At 43.4% G+C, this 21796-nt stretch overlaps 1 protein-coding gene across 1 annotated transcript in view; it reads right to left on the bottom strand.

The window, feature by feature from the left end:
• The window catches only part of Myo3b (myosin IIIB), a 239322-nt gene that overhangs the window by 57680 nt on the left and 159846 nt on the right, over positions 1–21796 (bottom strand). The window contains exons 16-21 of the mRNA XM_013027381.1: positions 16978–17104; positions 15512–15722; positions 14552–14699; positions 13197–13350; positions 12307–12395; positions 10351–10480 (exon numbers count right to left, since the gene is read on the bottom strand). Of these exons, the coding sequence (XP_012882835.1) occupies positions 10351–10480; positions 12307–12395; positions 13197–13350; positions 14552–14699; positions 15512–15722; positions 16978–17104 (859 nt within the window). The remainder of the gene's footprint in view (positions 1–10350; positions 10481–12306; positions 12396–13196; positions 13351–14551; positions 14700–15511; positions 15723–16977; positions 17105–21796) is intronic.

Raw genomic sequence — 21796 nt, 5'->3', positions numbered from 1 at the left:
CTACATCTTGCTCTAATGGGTTTGAAGCCATGGACTCCTGAGTTGAATCTCTCAGATCTCTGAGCAGGGAGGTGGCCTGTTCACTCCTGCCCACCAGCGTGGTGCTTCAGGGAAAACAATCACTTTCAGAGTCCAGAAGTAACTGCAGTCTCTTCTGCACTCCCCAGCCTACCATAGACTTGGCTCTGCAGACTAAGTCTATGGAGTTCAGAATAGAGCTCCTTCTGAAATTCATGGCTTGTTAAAATAGACCTTGGGCTCTGCTGGGCTTGAGGCCAGCACCATAAATCACAGGCAACCTACATTTTTGATAGGCTTCAAGTGCTTCTATCAGGAAATGCCATTCGCAGATTGCTCTTGGGCTTGGCTGAGTACCAGCATGCCGGCTCCTTTCTGGAAGCTGAAAAGAAGAATCAACCAAATGGATGGAATCTCTAATCTCAGGGATTCAGATTTCAGGGTTTCCAGAACTGAACCCAACCCAGAATTTCTGGAGGAGGTGATGGTAGAACTGAGTTTTGAAGAAAAAATTGAGAGGCAAGAGGTGGGGAGGGGGTGGGAGGGATGGAAGGGATGGTGGTGTGGTAGTGGTGTAAAGTCATTCTAGAAAGCAGATCTGGCATGAAACCAAGAGCTAGCAGTAGCAGACAACTGTGTGCTCTGCATAGAAATAAAATACAAGGCCAACTCTCTGCTCTCATAGAGCTTATCATATAGGCAGACAGGTTGGTCTCCTGAGACATAACTAACAGTTCAGTGGAGAATACAAGTGCTGACTTCTATAGCTCCAGGTGTTAGATTGATGGAGAAGAGGAAGTCACAATAGTTAAGAGATCCTTGATGTCACTGCCCTTTTCCTGAGACAAGAACCTGACTGTCACCATTCTCTGCAGACCTCACCTGACCTTTGTCTTCCACAGGAATAAAGTGAGGTGTGCTTTCTTTCATTAGCGTGTATTGTTGATCATGAAGAGTTTGGGCAATGCTAGACAAATGGGACATCCATCTGTAGAAGGCTGAAACTGGATCCCTGTCTGCCACTCTCAATAGAAGGGGTGACATTGATCAAGATGCACTGTACTCATCAACTGACCTGTTGAGTTGAAAGTCCTTTGTACAACTACAGAAAGATAATAATCAGCTTGCTCTTCAAGTTAGTTGGCTTTCATTGTATGGTGGACACACCCAGAATATCCGTGTGACAATATTAATACAATAATTTCACTGATGACAATAACACAGTCATTTAAAAACAAAAACAAAGATGGTGATTCATTAGCAGACTCAGAAACAACACAGAAGGCCAATAATGTTGGGGTTGAAATTTTAAATAAGTTAGCCAAAATCTATCTTAAAGGTAGATTTTTGAGAAAAGACCTAAACGAAGAGAAGAATCCATGGGAATGTTTTTGGGGAAAATGTTCTAGATACAGGGAATAGCAACGGACCTGCATAAAACCCACAGCTAGGATTATATTTAATTGGGAAAGATTAGGAGCTCCCCCATTCCCCAAGTTCCAAGCAAAGATAACTCCTCTCACCACTCCCATGCAACCTATTATCAGACATGCTAGACAGTAAATAAGGCAAGGAAAATAAATACTTTTTGATCTAGGATTGTGATGGAAGACATACAAGGATTCTCATTCAAGAAAACATAATCGCCATTAGAGAAAACCCCCAAAGAATCCATAAAAATAAAAGGTGGAAAGTTTATCAAGGCTACAAGATGAGGTCAATACACAAAATAATCTTTCTAAGTCAGGCACTGATGGCTCATGCCTGTAATCCTAGCTACTCAGGAGGCTGAGATCTGAGGATCACAGTTCAAATTCAGCTCAGGCAGGAAAGTCTGTGAGACTCTTATCTTCACTAAACTATCAAAAATAAAAGCAAGAAGTGGAGATATGGCTCAAGTGGTAGAGAGCTAGCCTTGATTAAAAGCTCAGTAACAGTGTCCAGGCCCTGAGTTCAAGCTCCAGAAGTGGTGCATGCACATGTGTGCACACACACATATATGTACTGCACACACACAATTATCTTTCTACATATTAGCAAAGAACAATTGAAAATACAAATAAATTTACACAAGTTTCAAAATTTTGAATACTTAGGTATGATTCTAACAAAAGGTATAATAGCATCTCTATGCTGAAAACCACAAAACACTGAATGAAGAAATCAAAGACTCAAGTCAATATACACACCATATTCATGGATTGGAAAACTCAAGATAGTCAAGATATCAGTTCTTACTAATCTATTTGATCTATATATTTCATGCAATTGTAGGCCTGGCAGAAGAGCTCAAGTGAGAGAGCACTTGCCTTACTAGTATGAATTCCCCAGTTCAAACTGCAGGACCCCCACCAAAATCATAATGATAATAACCTCACAGAATTTTTTGAAGATACAGATAAATTGAAATTTTAAACTTACAATGTAAACTCAAGGAACTGGGACAGGTGAAACTTTTTTTTTGTCAGTTGTTTGGCTTGAACTCTGGGCCTGGGCACTGTCCCTCAGCTCTATAGTTCAAGGCTAGCACTCTACCACTTGAGCCACAGTGCTACTTCTGGCTTTTTCTGTTTATGTGGTGCTGAGGAATCGAACCCAGAGCCTCATGTATATGAGGCAAGCACTCTACCACTGAACCACCTTCCCAGCCCCTGAAACCATTTTTTAAAATGATTAAGCTAGGCACTGGTGGCTCACTCCTGTAATCTTAGCTACTCAGAAGGCTGAAATCTGAAGATCACAGTTCAAAGCCAGCTTGGTCAGGAAAGTCTGTGAGCCCACCAGCAAACTGGAGGAGATGTGGCCCAAAGTGATAGAGCTCTAGCTTTGAGCAAAGGAGTTCAGGGACAACACACAAGCCCTGAGTTCAAGCCTCATGATTGACAAAAAGAAAAGATTAAAGGGGAAGGGATAATACTACCTGACTGAAAGGCTTGCTGTAAAGCTGTGATTGTCAGGGTGTAAGAGAGTGTGAATAAATTGTGGTCTCATAGATTAAGGAAACAGGCTTGCATATAAAAATCAACTGATTTTTAATAAATGTACAAAAACAATTCAATGGAGCAGGAATAGTTACTTTAAGAAGTAGTTTTGAAACCACTGAACATACTGAAAAAATAAACTGCAACTTCAACCTTTATTTAAAAAATAATAATTCAAACAGGGCTGTAGATCCAGAGTGGCAATGTAAAAATATTTGTTCAGCATCTATTTACACACAGATATCCACACACAGACTCCCTGGCTACACCCTAGCCCTCACTAGTCAGTCTTGACCACCCTTACTCAAATTTCCTTTCATCCTGGAGCCCACCCTGCCAGCCTCTGGCAGCTCAGCTCACCCCCTGCTCAGCAGCCAGACATCGCACTTCCCTCTAGCTTCCTTCTTAGACACCCCCTTCTGCTTTGAGAGTCCTTCTCTGTTCCCCACTAATGTGACCACCCACCCCACCGCCTGCTGCCTTCCAGTGCTGCGTATCCAGAGTTAGCCTACCTCTTTTCTCCAAGACTTGCCAGTTTTCTCCACACTGCTATTTTCTTCCCAGAAGCATCTCTTCAGTAAAAGATGCCTTCTATCATACTGAACAATGAGATTTCCCTGACTTTTTCTTCTATGTTTACTTGTATAGACATAGTGCTTTTATTGATCCGTATATTTATTTTCAAACCTATTCCAACTTTAGATTTTGTCATTCATGATATGTTTTTGGATTTGGCATTGGTTTGTCTCTGATAGCTCTGGCTGGGACTTCCCTCTATTCCACTGAGAAGACACCTATGCTCAGCACCATGTCTCCACCCATGCTAATTCAGGATTATTTGTTGACTGGCATGCACTCTCCAATTAAACAGAAAGAAGCAGGCCTCACACAGCGCATTTCTCCAGGGCTTCCCCATGGGACTGGCTTCTTTGTATGTTCTTCCCCTATGGTGCAACCCCTGCATCACTGTATTTGATTTAGGTGTCCTGCATCTTGTATATACAATTTTCTAATTTGGGGAGGGGAAAGAAAATAACAAGATGCTGAAATAAGGATACAGGATGACCCATTGTAACAATGAGATGTACAAGACACAATGTTGAAAATGAACTTCACAACTTTGGGGGGCGGAGGGTGGAGTTGGGGAGGAAAGGGATGGTGCGGAAAAACAAAGGAGGGGGGTAACAATGCTTGATAGGAAATGGACTCATTACCTTGCTCATGTAAGTGTAACCCCTCTGTACAGTATCTTTATAATAAAAATATATATTAAAAAAAAGAAGGAAGCTGGGAAGTGGTAGAGCGCTTGCCTTGCATGCCTGAGGCCCTGGGTTCGATTCCTCAGCACCGTATAAGCAAAAAAAGCTGGAAGTGATGCTGTGGTTCAAGTGGTAGAGCACTATCCTTGAGCTGAAGAGCTGAGGGACAGTGCCCAAGCCCAGAGTTCAGGCCCCATGACCAGACCCAAAAGAAGAAGAAGAGGAGGAGGAGGAGGAGGAAGAGAAGAAGAAGAACAAGAACAAGAACAAGAACAACAACAACAAGAATAAGAAGAACAAGAACAAGAACAAGAACAAGAAGAAGAAGAAGAAGCACCACCACCACCACCAGGCTCTATCCACGTCTGTGGCCTTGAAACTTTGTCATTTAGCTCCAGGTCATTCTCCAGACTCATTTGCTACACTGCCAGGCTAGAAGAGCAACTGTGAGTGGAAAATAATGATGATGGCACAAGGCATCTCTTAAGGCATTTTGCCATTCACTTTGGGAACTACAGAATCAAGAACCAGACTGGTGACATCAAGGATTTCAGCAGCGAAGGTGTTCAAGTAGTTCTAAAATATTATCAGATGGGGCTCATTTTGTTCCCACAGATGACAAAAAGGGGAGCAAATATAAAGAAAGACTTTACTATTGATTTTCCCTGCCAATCAAATTCTAAAGAAGAGTGAAATCTAAGAGACCACAGACTGAAAGCAATAGAGGCACAGCTGAGCTCTAGGTTGAGAAGCAAAGCCAGACTTTAAGGCTCAAGGCATGTTCCCTCTCATGCAGCTCTTCCTCCAGCCCCCCTCCCTCCCCAATTCCTCAATGTTCCTAATTTACTTTAAATCCTAGATATTATTTGAAAGTCTGAAATCACAATTCAAGTTTTTGATTTTTCAAGTTCTTTTTGAAACTTCTTTAATCCTATCCTCTGAACTTTTTGAACTTTTCTCTAGTTTACTAATATCAAGTAGAACATTCTCCTGACAGGAAAATTATCCTAGGAAACCTTATTACAACATTTTTCCTTTTATTTTTATTTATGTATTATTGTTGCTGCTGTTGTTCTACTCCTAGGGCTTGAACTCAAAGCCTAGGCACTATTCTTGAGTGTTTTGTTTTGTTTTTCTCAAGGCTAACACTTTACCATTTGAGCCACTGCTCCATTTCTGGCTTTTTGGTGGTTAATGAGAGTCTCACATACTTTCTGCTTGAGCTGGCTTTGAACCTTGATCCTCAGATCTCAGCCTCTTGAGTAGATAGGATTACAGGCATGGGCCAATGGTGCCCCACTCATCTTTCCTTTTTTTATTTATGACATCTTTTCTTTTTTCTTTCTTTCTTTTTTTTTTTTTGCTTAGAGCATTTAGTTGAAAAGTGCTCATAGTGCTACTAGTGAAAGTAGTTTTACAAAGTAGTAAAGCCAAATTTCTACCCAGAAAATCTCCTGAGAATTTCCAATCAATAGAAAGAATTACAAAAAACACACCATTTATGGGGAAACATGGACCAGAAACTGGAAAATGCTACAACAATCCTAGCTCTGCTTTTATATTACGGTCCCCTCTATACTATAATTGGCTGTGCAATAATGCCCCCCTAAATACCAATATGCTAATGGCTGAGTCCCCAGTTTGACATTACTGGGAAGGACATGTTACCTCTTCTGCAATCCAGAGAGGAAGCTAATTTTGAGAGCACAGGGAAATCAGCCTGGTGTCCCATGGTACCTGGCTTTGAAAGCAAAGGACAGTAATAGGAAACCTCAATTTATCTGGAAGGAATACTCAGATGAAGAAATTAAAATTTCCTTTGCATTTTAAGGGGCCTTCCTTACTTTTTGGGGAAAACAAACCCATGTTTGTTTACATACAGACACATACCATTGACACAAGGCTAGCATACTTGTAACCAGCATTGCCAGAGCCCAAGAACATTGCAATATTCATTAGGAGGCTTTATTTTTTTCCCCTTTTATTTTCTGGTGGTACTGAAGTTTGAACTCAGGGCTTTGAACTTGCTAGGTAGGCACTCTACCATTTAAACCACACCTCTAGCCCAACTTTTTACTGTTTGTTTTAAGGGCATACATGCAAATGAGCCACAATCTGCCTTACATTTTCCATAGTTGCTGGGATCGCAGGCATCCACTGCCATCCCCCGCTTCCCTCCAGTGAGGCAGAGTCTGAAGGACTTTTCTGCATAAGGCTGTCCTCGAACCATGATCCTTACAGCACCTGACTCTTTGGGAAGCTTCTTAGCAAACATCCTCTCCTCTCCTCTCAAAATCGAAAAGTCCAAGCCTGGTCCTCTTTTCAAGTTTTGGACAATAGCCCCCAAGGCTTCCTAACTTTGCTCTTTTTCCCTCCTCCATGTCCCTCATTCCCCGAAGGGACTCATAAAGGAATTGCCAATCTATAGGTCTATGTTCACTGTACTAGCACCTAACTTGATCTAAACAAAACAACTGCGTAAGGATTTTGTTAGCACCTGCATCACCCAGGTGACTGGCACACCTCCCCCTTTTCTGAGGCTGTGTCCTCAACTGCCCACAGCAAGCCTCCTGGTGCTGTGAGGCTTTCCCAGACTCAGGCCAGATCCATCCTCCTCCATGGGTCATGGCCACTCCTCCCCACTCTCCCCCTACATTAACCCCAGTTCTACCTGGAGTCTCCCCTTGTCCTGCCCCTTCTCTCATGTAGGCCAGTGGTTTGGATAATAAACTCTTTTCTGCCTAAACCGCATGGTAGTTCCTTTTGGCAAAACCTTACAGATTTGAAGTAGGATAAATAAAAATTAAAAGAATCCTCAAATGGTCCGTACGCTAGGAAAATGTTAGCGTGTTCTTTTCCAAGACTCTAAGGAGCTTGTGGGACTTTTCTTCTAGAAAGAACGTACAGCCACTTTCCTTTCATTGAGGATGGCATGCCCCTGAAGCAAATGTTTCCATTTTCACAAAACCAGCATAACCAAGTCAGGCACCAGTGGCTCATGCTTGAAATCCTAGCTACACAGGAGGCTGAGATCCGAGGCTGAGGGTTGAGTTTCAAAGCCAGCCCAGGTAGAAAAGTCCATGAGACTCTCCAATTAACCACCAAAAAGTCAGAAGTGGTATTATGGCTTAAGTGATAAAGCACTAGCCAAAAAGCTTCAGGAAAGCCCAGGCCCTAGTACCTGTACACACACACACACACACACACACACACACACACATATCACACACACACATCACACACACACACACACACATTTTAAAAAGCATAATCACTGGGTGCTGGTGGCTCATGCCTGGAATCTTAGCTACTCAGGAGGCTGAGATCTGAGGATCACAGCTTGAAGCTAGCCTGGGCAGGAAAGTGAATGAGACTCATCCAATTAACCACCAAAAAACAGACATGGAGCTGTGGCTCACAGTGGTAGAGCACTAGCCTTGAGCAGAAAAGCTCAGGGACAGTGCCCAGGCCCCCAGTTCAAACCCTATGACAAAAAAAAAAATCACAGTCTATATTGGTGATCTTTTAAAATCTATAACATAATAAAACAAAACATATAGATATAGACATTCTTAAACTTTAGAAAATTAACATTTTGACATGCCAACACAGGATACACAGCCCCCTTGAAACTGAGGTTTGAGGTGAAACTAAGGTTTGAGATCAATTAGTGCCTGTCTTGTTCTAGACAGAAAGTGAAGGTTAAGAAAGTTCTTGTGCTGATGAGGATGGGAAGGGATGGGAAGGGGAAACAATGAGGAGGCAACAATGCTTGATAAGAAATGTACTCATTATCTTGCCCATTAATTGTAACTCCTCTGTACGGTATTCTTACAATTAAAAAAAAAAGAAAGTTCTTGTGCTTTATGAGACAGTCATTACCACTGTAGTTCCTTGTTACCTTCTCATCAGAAGCTGTTCTGTATTTGTTAATTGAATGCATTTTTACATGAATAATTCCAGAAAAAGAAAATGAATTGTGTTGTTAGTTTTGATGTTTCTGTGAGGTCTCTTAGTTATACTCAAAAGGTAGAGAAAATCAAACTTAGGATTTCCAAATGAATTATTCTATAAACATACACGTATCTCCTGACAAAGAAAGAAGCTCGTCAGGATAACTAGTTCATTCCTGATTTTTTAAATCTTTGTTTCTCCTGGATGATATAGAGTAGAACTCAAAGGAAAGATTATTAGAAGTTGTCATCTTTTTGGAAGAAAATAAAGAAAATAGAAAAGAAAATTTGAAAAGATACACATAAAAGAAAATGAAATAAAAGAGGTGAAAGGAGGGAAAGGAAAGGAAAGAGAAAAGAAAAGAGAAATCCCTGTGGAGCTGTCCCTTTGTTCGCTCCTCTGGAATTCAGGCAACTCTAGAGCCCACAGCTCCCTTTATAACCTTGCTTCCTGCATAGTGCCATCTAGTGGTCTTAGCTGTGAAATTGTTTCTATCTTGACAAACTTTGGCTGACAATTTGGAAATTCCAGTTATAACAGATTAGCAAGTCATTATCTATGTTTATGTGAGAGTGTGAATATAAGCTGAAGAGTCATTTGGATAGGTTTTCAAATGTTCCTAAGTGATGGCCATGCCTGAGCATGGAGATGGCCTGAGGAAGAGCCGGGGCTCCTGAGTTCACTAGAGGGAAAAACCCTGCCCACTCTCGCCCAGGAGGTCCCTTGCAGGAGGTCCCTTGAGTACAAAATAAATTAAATCCCACTGTTGCCAAAGAGGATGTGGAGAGGGTGCAGGAGAGAAGCTTCTAAGAGCACTCTGTTACAAGCTTTGTTTACAGAGCACCACTGAGTGCCTGACTTCAACTTCCCTCAACTTATACCCTGTAGCTTTATTTTCCTTAGCCAGGCTTTGCATTACACCTCATAGTGCTTAAAATCAGACTGGTACTCACTCTCTTCTGGAACACAAGTGTCCTATATGGTCCATGATAAGGATTTAAAGAGGGATATGGGAAGACGAAGAAACAATGAGTGATCATAAGATTTCTCAGCTGGACACAAGTGGCTCATGCTTATAATCCTAGCTACTGGGGAGACTAAGATCTCAGGATCACAGTTCAAAGTCAGCCAGAGCAGAAACATCTATGAGATTCTTATCTTCAACTAAGTGGAGCTGTAACTCAAGGGGTAGACCTCTAGCTTTAAGCAAAACACCTCAGGGACAGCACCCAGGCCTTGAGCAAGAGCCAGGACTTGCACAAAGAGAGACAGAGGGACAGAGAGACAGAAACAGAGACAGAGAGAGACAGAGACAGAGAGAGAAGGAAGGAGAGAGGAAAGAAGGGAGGAAGGGAGGGAGAGAGTTCTCTTACTATACACAATCACTTCCCAGACATTGCTTCAAAAATCATAAAGCCTGGATACTAAAGCTATGAGAATTGGCTGACCAGCCAAAGGCAGCAGGGACCTCAGGTAAATCAAAGGCACTTAGAATCCATTTGGCAAGACAGCAAAGACCTGCGAGGTCCCTCCCATGCTTCGCCCTGGTTTTCTGACTCCTGGCATGAGGACTGATAGAACAGCTGCATAGGGGTTGATCGTAGGGAAGGCATGTGTGTTCCAGTTGGTTAAATGGTGGGCCAGGGCTGCCAATTAGGTAAGAAATTGAACCAAATGATCTCTGAGGATCCCACAATCAGATGACCTTTGGGTTTTGTTTTTATGGGGTTTTTGTTTGTTTTTGGGTTGTGGGGCTTGAACTCTGGGATTGGGCGCTGTCCCCGAGCTTTTCAGCTCAAGGCCAGTGCTCTACTACTTGATCCACAGCACTACTTCCAGTTTTCTGGTGGTTAATTGGAGATAAGAGTCTCACAGACTTTCCTGCCTGGGCTGGCTTTGAACCATGATCCTCAGATCTCAGCTTCCTGAGTAGCTAGGATTATGGGTGTGAGTGAGCCACTGATGCCCCGCTCAGATAACGTTTGATTTACCGTGCTCCCCCTACTTAAAACCACACGTGTCTTAAAATAATTTTCCCAATAATTTCAAGTGAACTGAGGCAGATACTGGCTGAGCCATGGACTGTAAAACACTCCTGGTTTGTATAAGTACTAGGGAGTCATTAGGTTCCCAGGTACCTGTTTTGGTTAAAGGGATTGAGAAAAGTTGTTGGAGAAGCTTGTTTTCAGATGTTCTTAGGATTACAACCACATCAGCAGGGAGCGTATCTCTGTTTTTCTCAAGAACTCCAGAGGCATCATATAACACCTGTAATACAGACCACAAGTAGCAAGTTAGCCAAGACAACTCGTAGTCACCTGAGACACTGACCAGTGAGCCGTCTGGCCAGCCATCATCTTGACACATCTAAATCTAGAGCACCCGATAAGTGGAGAAAGGAGTGATTTTTGACAATTTGGTTTATCTTGGCTTCTCGTCCAGCTGTCTTTGAAGAAAAGAATTCTATCCAAAATATATCACACTAGGATAATGGTTAAATTACATGTTCACCGTGTGCAAAGCATGCATCCTATACACTAACTTTACTAGTATCTCATTCTCTGGGGGGCAAGCCAAGGTTTAGAAAGAGGCTGAGTGGTGGTAGGTGGGCCTCACATCTGGCAGATGGGCTCTGTGCTCACCCCAGATGCACTCGCCCTGCATCGCTAGTACTCACTCAATGATGCTGAGCAGTTTTTAACTCTCATAACACCGATGATCCAGCTCAGAGAAACTTTAAGGTCTGTTCCAAAGAACCTTTCATCTAAGCCAGGTGCTGGTGGCCCACTCCTGTAATCCTACCTATTTAGGAGGCTGAGATTTGAAAATTGCAGTTTGAAGCCAGCTCAGGCAGAAAAGTCTATGAAGCTCTAGTCTCCAAATAACCAACAAAAAGTGGAGCTATGGCTCAAGTATCAGACAAGTTTAAAAAAAAAAAAGGCTAAGCAAGAGCACAATGCCCTGAGTTCAAAAAACAAAAATCCCTTGTATAAAAATACTTTTGAATGGCAAATTCAGCAAAGGATACAGAGCAAGAAAGAGAAGGAGGGATGAAGAAGGGTGGGTAGGAAGAGAAGATATAAAATGACAAGATGGAAAGAGAGGTTAACATGAAGAGGGCAGGAATGGGAGGCAGAGAGAACAGAGATCAAGGCAGGCGCTGGTATCTCAGACTCAGAGGACATTAATACCTAGTCGGACATTGGTAGTAAGGTGACTGAAGCAGTTAAACACAGAAACTAGTCTGCAGTTTCTAACCAACATCCAAAGTAGACTGCATCAAATACTGGGTAGACAGAAAACACAGTCCTCCTCTTGTATTGGAATGGCTTTTTGGTCAATACCCAGTCAGGAAAAATTACCTTCAATGTCTGATATAAATATGATTGATAATTTGGACACATCCTGGATCAACAACACAATCCCAAATGTCTTTCATTGAACTCTTATCCATTTTCTCAATCCAGGGCCTCAAAAAACCCCACAGGAACCAATTAGGCATAATTCAATTGGCTCTCATGGGAGAAACAATAACAATGAATTATGGCTATGAGACTAGAGAATTTCCTGGGTCCATCATGAATTCACTTCAGGAATGTGAAATTGACACTGGGGCGGGTTGCATGAAAACTGGAGATGCCCATTAGCACTGCAAAGGTGTAGCCTCTGGACTATAGAAAGTGTTCTTCCATCTGGCCATCTTTGGTGACCTGCAGGCCTGTTTAAAGTGCGAATAGATGTGCCCCATTGTGATCTTAACCCTCCTGCCTTACCTCCCATCTCCAAATGACTTTAGTCTATGGCTATTCGTGGCAGCACACTGAGAAAGCTATAATGTGTTTTCTCTCTGGGGAGCTGTCAGCTCTAGGCCAGCCTTCGGGTGAGAAGCAGATGCCAGCTCTGTGAGCTACCCCAGTGAGAAACTGCTTCTGTGCCAGGAGCAGCTTCGGTGAGCAGCACCACTGACAAAGTTTGGGAGTTAGGATTTGGGTCAAGAAGAATTTTTTTTAAGGAAATGTACACACAATCCTGTGGGCAGCACTTCAGAGTAAGGTGGACATTTACTTAGGTCTGATTGCACACCCCTCACTCACCTTTCCAGCGTAGTGCTGGATGCCAAAGCACAGTTCCACCCCTTTGGGTCTCCAGAAGAATTTGCATCGCAGATTGTCTTCAAATTTATCTGTAGATTTCCATGTTGGAGAGATAGAATGTGAATTTTGGGTTCTCTCAAACAAAAAAAATATCCAGGTCAAGGAGAGTAGCTCATATAGGTAATCCTATAGGTAATCCCATAGGTAATCCTAGCCATTGGGGAGACTAAGACCCAGAGTATTGTGATCCAAGGGTAGCTGGGCAAAAAATTTGCAAGAGCTCAGCCCAACTAATAAAAATATTCTAGGCATGGAGGCACATGCTTGTTATCTCTGCTATACAGGATCAAAATTCAGGCCTAGGGGGAAAGTAGGAGCCTATTTGAAAAATAACAAAAGCAAAAAGGGGCTAAAAGCATGGCTCAGGTAGTAGAGTTCCTGCCTAGCAAATGCAAGACACTGAACTCAAATCCCAGTACTGCCTATATAAAAATAAGAAAACAAACCTCACCCTTCTTGAGCCATGAGAGATCCAGAGCAAGGGCTTATATGCCAGTCTGAATTATTACTGTATTGCAAAGAGGAAAGGAAGCAAAGTATTGGTTGTGGGAACTAAGGGAAAACATTCTGAAAAATTGTATCAGCATAGGGTGAGAGTCTTTGTGTCAGCAGGAATAGGAAGAAGAGAAGAGTTTGAGAATGGCCATGGGATTACTTTAAGCCACAAATTCTATCCGAATATTACAATTAAATAGAAATGTAAAAAACAGGGTGTATATTTTCCCAGTCACCAGGGAGCCAAAGCACGCAGGGTGAACTCATGAAATCAGTGCCTCTGGGGACATGGGCCATGGCCACGCGCTGGCTGCCTTCTTCCAAATGGTACCTACCAACAAGGGTCTGGTCCGTTGCCTGAGGAAATCGACTCTCCTCATCTAAGAGTGCAAGCAGGCCCAGGGGCTTCTGGAGGAACATGTCCAGAAGCGGACGATTGTCCTCATAGTCCACAAGGATGGCATCAATGCCCTCATTCTGGTACTCCATCTGGAGGGAAACTGAGAGTTAGTCTCTCTATCCCCAGCTGGCCTTGGTATCATCAGCATACTTGGGCCTGGATTTCCCAGCAAACTTGAATGTGTGTGTGTGTGTGTGTATGGTGTGTGTGTGTGTGTCTTATACTAGAGTTCGAACTCAGGGCCTCATACTCTTGCTTGGCTTTTTTACTCAAGGCTAGTGTCTACTTGAGTCACACCTCCACTTGTGGCTTTTGGGTGTCTTAAAAATAAGAGTCTGCCCAGGCTGGCTTTAAACCACAACTCTCAGCCTCCTGAGTAGCTAGGGTTACAGGTGTGAACCATCAATGCCTGGCTTTTATGTGTACTTTAATGTGACTTATAGATGGCCCAAGGCAGCTGGAGCCAGCCAAAGCTGTCTCCCAGACTTCGAAACTCATAATCCAGAAGTTTTGAAAGAAAGGAAGTCAAGCTGTAATTTTGTGTTTTATCCTCGTTCTATGAAGGAATCATTAAAACCTAGAAAACTGGGAAGAAAACAAAAATACTCCAGCTTTCCCAGGGAGATAAATGGAAGGATCCCAGACAGAAGGAAGGCCGAGTTCTGCACAGATGAGCAAGAAGAGTCCAGATCCTGTAGAAACACATTGCTAGAGGTGGTTTTGGGTTTATGTGTTCCCAGGATGGTGACTTCCCCCTCTCTGACTCTTCTGCTTAGGTAGATGTGGCTGAAGAAGGGCCCCCACATCCTAGCCTCCACCAGCTCCTGAGCCTGGGGCTCAGGAAGCAAGATTTCCACTTCCAGAAATCCAAGACGTATCTGACTCTTTCCTCTCAAGTTACTGAGATAAGATGTCTGGTGTAGAGATGGGAGACAAGGCATGGCTTTGGTGGTTGCTAAGAGCTCATGTCCAGAATTCAAGGTCATTCTGTGCCATTATGGTCCCTATCACATATTTTTTAACTAACATGGACGGAAATAAAGCACTCTGAGCAATTCACACGCAAGAATTTCAAAGTAAGATTTAAATAATTGGCTCATCATCAGGTCTACTAAAGTGGGAAAAAAGTACTTTTGTACAAATATCAAGACCTTTTTTCCCAGACTAAATTTAGAGAGTTCATTTTGACAGGACTGAACCACCAGTGGTTATACGTGTATGCCTAGGAGAGTTTTGGCTTCCCCTCTTGGGTCCCTCGGAGATCCCTTCCCCATCAGCTTTAGTCGTTACCTGCTCCAGGGCAAACACGTGCTGATTGAAATAGTACTGGATCTGTTCATTGGCGATGTTTATGCAGAGCTGCTCAAAGGAATTTCTCTGAAAATTCTCAAACCCAAAGATATCCAAGATCCCCACGTTCATTCCATCGTCTGCACTACTGCATGGGAGAGATGAGATGAGTCAGACTCTTTAGAAGAGGCAACCCCGCCATTTCAAGCTGACAAGAATACATCCTCCAGAGCACCTATGACCACCCAGGGCCCGCCACCCCAGGAAGGCAGCCTCCGGTCACCTCCAGGGCAAGAGGCAGTTTTTGTCTTAAGCCATTTTTGCCTTGCGTCCTTCAGCAGTAAACTTAAAAAAAAAAAAAAGTACAATCTTTTAAAATCTTACTTAGAGCCAGATATAATAGTACACACTTGTAATCCCAGCACTTAGGAAACTGAGATGACAGAAGGATGGTGAGTTTGAAGCCTGCCTCAAAAACAAACAAACAAAAACAAAACCAGAAGCGCCATACATAAAAGGAATGGGCTGTGGCTTTTCCCTACACATCCTTCCACCTACGTTTACTACCTACTCTTAAGTATCTAATGTCAATTCTTTCACAGCACAGGAAATCAATGATCAGGAAAACAAAAGTGTCCCATTTAATTCTAAAAGTGCTATGAGAAGGATCTATTCTGTGGCTTAGAACATGTAGCTGATTAAGCTGTTGGTGTGGATGTGAATCTGGTTTATTCAGCTCCTGGCTAGCTCCTCCCCTTACATACTTCACTTGACTGACTCCATCCATCATTCACTGCTCAGGGATGAACTCTTCGGCATGCCCTAAGCCTGTCTCAGGAAAGAGCCTGAGAGCTTTGCTAAAGAAAACTCTAGCTAGGTCCAAACACTTTCTCGCAAAGCTCTAAGAGACAGGTGTGCAGGCCCGCTCGCTTGAGGCCTCTGCTCTCCCAGGGCACTTGCCATATGTTTTTGTCTGGCTGCAGGAGAGTGTTGATGCGATTGACAATCCAGCTGAAGAGTCTCCCATACAGGGCTTTGGACATGGCATCCCGGACATCCGCAGCCCTGTCCACCGTGTTGGCGCGGACGATGGTCTCCCCTCGAGTGACCACACAGTGGGACGTGAGGGCCTCCTGCAGCTCTTCGGGACTGATGCAGAGAACTGAGGCAGCTGAAACACAGAGGAAGGAGATACTGGGACTGTGGCCTTTCCTTCAGTCCGTCAGCCTTTTAGCTAGCATGTGCCAGCCTCTATGCTAGGTACTTCAGAATAGAGATAAGCAAAGCCAATCTTCTGACCCGGAAGACACTTCCAGCCAGCCATTGTGTGTGTGGGGGCAGGGGGCGGGGAGAGGTCAGGGAGGAAGGTCCACATTGCTCTGACAGCTCTTCACAAGTGTTTGATTTTTTTTTTAAGTAGAGGGTGGGGCCAAGCTCCAGTGGCTCATGCCTACAGTCCGAACTACTCAAGAGGCTGGAGAGAGGGGGGAGAGTGGGAGAACAACAAAGGAGTGGGTAATAATGTTCAACAAGAAATGGACTCATTGCCTTGCTCGTGTAACTGGAACTTCTCTGTATAGCATCTTTACAATAAAATTAAAAAGTTAAAAATTAAAAAAAAAAAGAGGCTGCGATCTGAGGATCACAGTTCAAACAACCCAGGCAGGAAAGTCAGTGTGATGCTTATCTCCAACTAACCACAAAAAGGAGATAAATAGAGCTGTGGCTCTAGTGGTAGAACACAAGCCTTGGATGGAAAAGCTAAGAGGACAGTGCCCCTGCCCAGGTAAAATTGAAGATGGGATTATCTTCAATGAAACAAATTGAAGAAAGAGAATCACATATCACATTAGTATATCGCAGTGTTAATGTGCCAAAGGCTTGCCTCAAGAAGCAGAACACCCCCCAGGCAAGACAGCCAAGCAAGCAGGGGACCATATGTTCAGATCGAATGCCTACACATAAAGAAAACGACTAAAAAGCAGTATAGGTCAACACTGAAAAGGCTTGACTATATTTAAATCAGTTTGGGTTCCTATTTTTTGTAACTGACATTTCTCATTCTTTGTGTCACCATAATTACAGGTAAATTTTAAGGGTAAATAGAAGTTTGCTTTCTTGCCTGCAGATGCTGACTCGGAAATTTAGAGTGGGATGTGAATTCTTGTACTTTCTCAAAAACTTACAGACGATTTTCAGAACCAACTGAGGTTGGAGAGCGATCACCCACAGATGCCCGCCATGCAATTGTTTCTATAGAAAACCTATTTGCAGCTTCCCAGGGCTTCTTTTGGGATAATGAAAACATCCAGAGCAGGTGGAGGAATGGCCACAGCTGCATTACATCCTACAGCTTCTTGGAAAACTAGCAGAGTGAGAGAAATATGTACTATGACACCACAGAGCACACAGACACAAATAATTACCATTCTCCAAAGCGTCAGCATTGGGCACTTGACTTTTATCTGTTTGGTGTTGAGAGGAAATAGCTGCAAACTCAATGTTCCCGATATTCAAAATCCCAGCCAGAATTCTGTACACAGAGTTCACCTCCTGAAAGGGAAATTAGAAGCCATGTTTGAAGGTCATTGCCAATGGAACCAATGAGTCACCAGCCAACGTTGGGACACACCAAAACTTCCCAACCTACTTTGCAGTTAGGGGTGGTGACATTACTACATTTTAACAATGGAGCAAGGGTGGAAGGAGGTGGGCTTCTTGAGGTCCCAGGCTCCATGGGTGTGAGCAAGCCATCTCCACACCTTTCTGATCATTATTGCCGGCTGGCACTCCCAGCAAACTGTCATTGATGCGGATTCTGGAGAACAAGGATGGATTGCATGGAATGGAGCTGCTCTGCAATCTCAACCTCTTTCCTTGGAACTGTGAGGTAAGCAGGAGATGATATTAATTTTTTTTTGGGGGGGAAGGTTGTCAGTCCTAGGACTCAACTTCAGATCCTGGGTACTGTCCATGAGCTTTTTTGCTCAAATCTAATGTCTTACCACTTGAGCCACAGCCCCATTTCCACTTTTGGGGGCTAACTGGAGCTAAGAGTCTCACTGACTTTCATTCCTGGGCTGGCTTTGAATCATGATTCTCAGATCTCACCTCCTAAGTAGCTAGGATTACAGGCATAAACTACCAGTGCCCAGCCTACTCTTTTTTTTTCTTTTTATCTGCCCTGCTGCCAGCCTAGGAAAGCTGCCCAACCAACCCTTTCACCTACTTTTGGCCTGATGTGGCTGGGTAATCTGGGTTTAGGCAGGGAGAAGCACCAGGATCTTGAGAAATCAAATTGGGCCTACTTGGGCCTAGGCGTGAAGGTCGCTCTGCTGGAGATGAAGCTCAGATTGCTTAATCCCACTTAATCCCCAGTTGAGCTGACAGGTGGATTTCTCCATTGTCTTCTATTTTTCCAGGGAGGAGACAGGAGTGCAATTTTAGGGCATCATCTCAGGATCCACAGTTCAGGGCTTCCATCTGTGATGGGTACCCCTGCAGGTAGTACCCAGCTAAGAAGACTTACTGAAGGAGGGGAGGCTGGGCTGTGCCTTCCCAGTAGCTGTGACTGAGCAGCTAGACACGGGAAAGCATGAACAATGGACTCCTGAGAGCAGGAGGCTGGGGTTCCTGAGCCTGGGGTGGGGTGGCTGGGGCCTGGACGTTCCTAGGCAGAGAAAGAGGCTTCTGGGCTAACAGTAAAATGAACCAACATTTCAGAACACTTACTATGCCAGGAACTGAGTAAAATGCTTTTCAGAGGCTATCTTCAAAGCCTTACCTCCTCCATTTTACAGAAGAAATTGAGACAGAGTCAAAATCACCAAGGTAAATAGTGAAAAAGTTTTGAACCCAGGCAGCCTGGCTCTAGACCTATGCTATACTATCAAGTATGTACCTGTATACATGTGCCTATGCATACACTCACTTCTTTTTCTCTTATTCTATCTTGACAGATTTCTAAGTCATCTGACTGGCCTTGAACTAAGGATATATATTCTCAACTCTCCTTGGACTGCTTGCTCACAGCTGGTGCTCTACCACTTGAGCCATGCAGCCAATAATCCCTTGGTCTTTGTCAGTCCTATGGCTTGAACTCAGGGTCTGGGTGCTATCCTTCAGTTTGTTTGCTCAAGGCTGCTGCCCTCTATGGCCTACTCTTTAAGATGAAAGAGTACATGTTCCCTTCACTTCTTCTGATGTAACTTTTCTGAACTGGTTGGGGCATCCACTGATGGTTTGCTAGGACATCTGAGAATTACATAATAGAGCACATAGTGATGAATGAAGTCATTAGAAATCACGTGTGATATTTTACATAGTAAAACATATATTTGACCCTTGTTCCTGGACCAAAAGCCTCTAAAAATCCTTGTAATTATCTGGATGATTAGAGTCTTGTTATTGGTACCTTTCGATCATTTCTGAGCTTATGCTAATAAACATTGTAGGCCTCTACATTGAATTGAGATGGGTAAGGATCTGGTTGGCTAAGGAGGAGCCAATCACGTAACTAAAGGATTGGACCTTTCAGCTCTCGGTCCTACCAAACTCTGGGGAGGAAAGAAGGGGTAGAGATGAAGGCAATCACCAAAGGCCAGCAATTAATCAATCCTGTGTATGTAATGGAACTTCCATGAAAAACCCCTAAGCAATGGGATTAGTAAATCCATGGAAGTGCCAGGAGGTGTAATACCCAGAAAGTGTAATACCATAGAAGCTTTGAACTCTTTCCCACCAATGTCCTGTGTCATTTTCCATTAGCCTATTCTTGAATTTTATCCAGTAAAATGTTTTCTTGTGAGTTGTAGACAATTATCAAGTGGGGGAGGGGAGTGGGGGGGGGCTGGGGAGGGAGCCAGAAGTGCAAAAGAACTAGGCACCAGCGGTTCATGCCTGTATTCTAGCTCCAGAGGAAGCTGAGACCTGGGCAATGAAAGTTCCAAGCCAGCCAGGGCAGAAAAGTCTGCAGATTCTATCTCCAAAATAATATCCCAAAAGCCTAGCTGGAGAGAGCCAAGTAACTGCTAAGCCCCTGAGTTCAAGCCCCCCACAAACCCACACAAAGGAGAAGAAAGAAGAAGGAAGATGGAGGAGAAGGAAGGAAGGAAGGAAGGAAGGAAGGAAGGAAGGAAGGAAGGAAGGAGAAGAGAAGGAAGAAGAGAAAGAAAGAGGAAGGAGGAAGAAGGAAGAGGAGGAAGTAGTAGCGGTAGAGGAGGAAAAGGAAGAACAAGAGAAAGAGGAAGAAGGAGAAGGAAGAGGAAGGGAAGGAGGAGGAGAAGAGGGAGGAAGGGGAAGAGAAAGGAAAGGAGGAGGAGACAGGTGTGGCCTGGGACTGTGGGATAGTGTCTTTAGTGGAGAAGACTGGGTCCTTAAGTCATGGAATCTAACGTTAATGCTAGGTAAACAGAATAGAATTGAATTTTAGGTCATTCACTTGGTGCCAGAGAATTGGTCGGAGGAAGGGAGCCATATTGCACGTTAGAAATGTGATTGAAATGATTTCACGTTATCTAAGACTACTTTGTATAATGAAAATGGAATATAAATTGCATTAATGGTTTTTAAAAATATGCTGATCACTGTAGCTCATGCCTGCAATACCAGCTACATTGGGAAGATTGTAGTTCAAGGTCAGCCTAGATAAAAAGTTAGTGAGGCTCCCAACTGAATCAATAATCTGTGCATGGATGTGGTTGTTCTTGTCATCTCAGTTTGGGAGACACAGGAAGGGGAAGGGGGTTTCAAACCAGTTAAGACCTGGACAAAAATGCAGGATCCTAAAGCAAATGGGCAGGGGGCTTCACTCAAGTGAGAGAGTACCTCCCTAGCAAGCTTGAGGTTCTGAGTTTAAACCCTATCACCAAAAAAGGTATATTTATTTATTTAAAATGTGTATTTTCTATATGTGAAACAGTAAAATAACCAGGAAATCTCCACATTATTTTTGCTTATAGATGGAGAAAAAATAGTTCCATACACACACACAAATACTCAGCAAGTTACTTGATCTAGTGTTCTACAGAGCAGCAAACTAATAGGAAGTATCATTATATCACTGATAAAACATTACCCCGCCCCCCAAACTGAGGCTTCCCACAGTTAGTGCTCAGTAAAACTGAAAACCTAGCACAGACAGTAACAGTGACACCTGCTGGATACTTGATAATGTTACAAAGACAAATGAGGATTCTAAGCTGGCCTTCTAGTATAGATAAATATTGTTCTTCCAGCTTCTAAATCAAGGGCAAGATGTCATGTTTCCGACTTTGAGAATCACTATTTAATCACACAACATACAACTGACTATGAAGAACACCTTCCAAATGGGTTTTCTGGGACTCGCCTGGATTTAACATGACAGCCGCTCATTACCTTGATCAATACAGTGTGAGGCAGGCTGAATACATCAAGCATTCCCACAGAGCAGAGATGGGAACCGACTACAGCAAGTCCTGCACCTGCTAGCTCTATATCCAGTTAACTCAAAAGGGAATAAATAAAAAGAAAGGACCTCTGTACTCAGGGAGAAACATGTGTTTCCTCTAATTAAAACATGTACAGGGCCAGGCGCCGGTGGTTCATGCCTGTAATTCTAGCCATTCAGGAAGCTGAGATCTGAGGATCCCAGTTTGAAGCCAGCTCGGATAAGAAAGAACATGAGACTCTTATCTCCAATTAACCACCAGAAAACCAGAAATGGTGCTGTGGGTCAAAGTGGTAGAGTGCTAGTCATGAACAACAGAGCTCAGGCACAGCACCCAGGTCTCAAGTTCAAGCCCTCCAACCAAAAAACAAACCAGCAACAACAGCAGCAAAAAAACATGGCCAGGCTTTTCAGATATTTCCATACAAGCCATGGAACCTTTCAAATAAGATTTTCAAGCATTTCAGCACTAGGATTATGAGCCCCAAAGAAAATGGTTGTTAAAAACCTGCCCTTGGGGGGAAAAAAAAAAAAAAACCTGCCCTTGGGACCAACAATGTGCCCAGTTGCTTTTCTGGCAACTATCTCTTCAGGTAGCCAACAAAAATGGAAAAATACCTGTGGACTTGAATAAAAACTTTTAAGTTTAGCCCGGCGCTGGTGGCTCACGCCTGTAATCCTAGCTACTCAGGAGGCTGAGATCTGAGGATCTCGGTTCAAAGCCAGCCCAGGCAGGAGAGACCGTGAGACTCCTATCTCCAATAAACCACCAGAAAACCGGAAGTGGCGCTGTAGCTCAAGTGGTAGAGCACTCG

The sequence above is a fragment of the Dipodomys ordii genome, unplaced genomic scaffold, assembly GCF_000151885.1.
Source record: "Dipodomys ordii isolate 6190 unplaced genomic scaffold, Dord_2.0 Scaffold5, whole genome shotgun sequence".
Taxonomy (NCBI): Eukaryota; Metazoa; Chordata; class Mammalia; order Rodentia; family Heteromyidae; genus Dipodomys; species Dipodomys ordii.
Note: the sequence above shows the minus strand (reverse complement) of the source record. Positions and strands in the feature narration are given on the sequence as shown.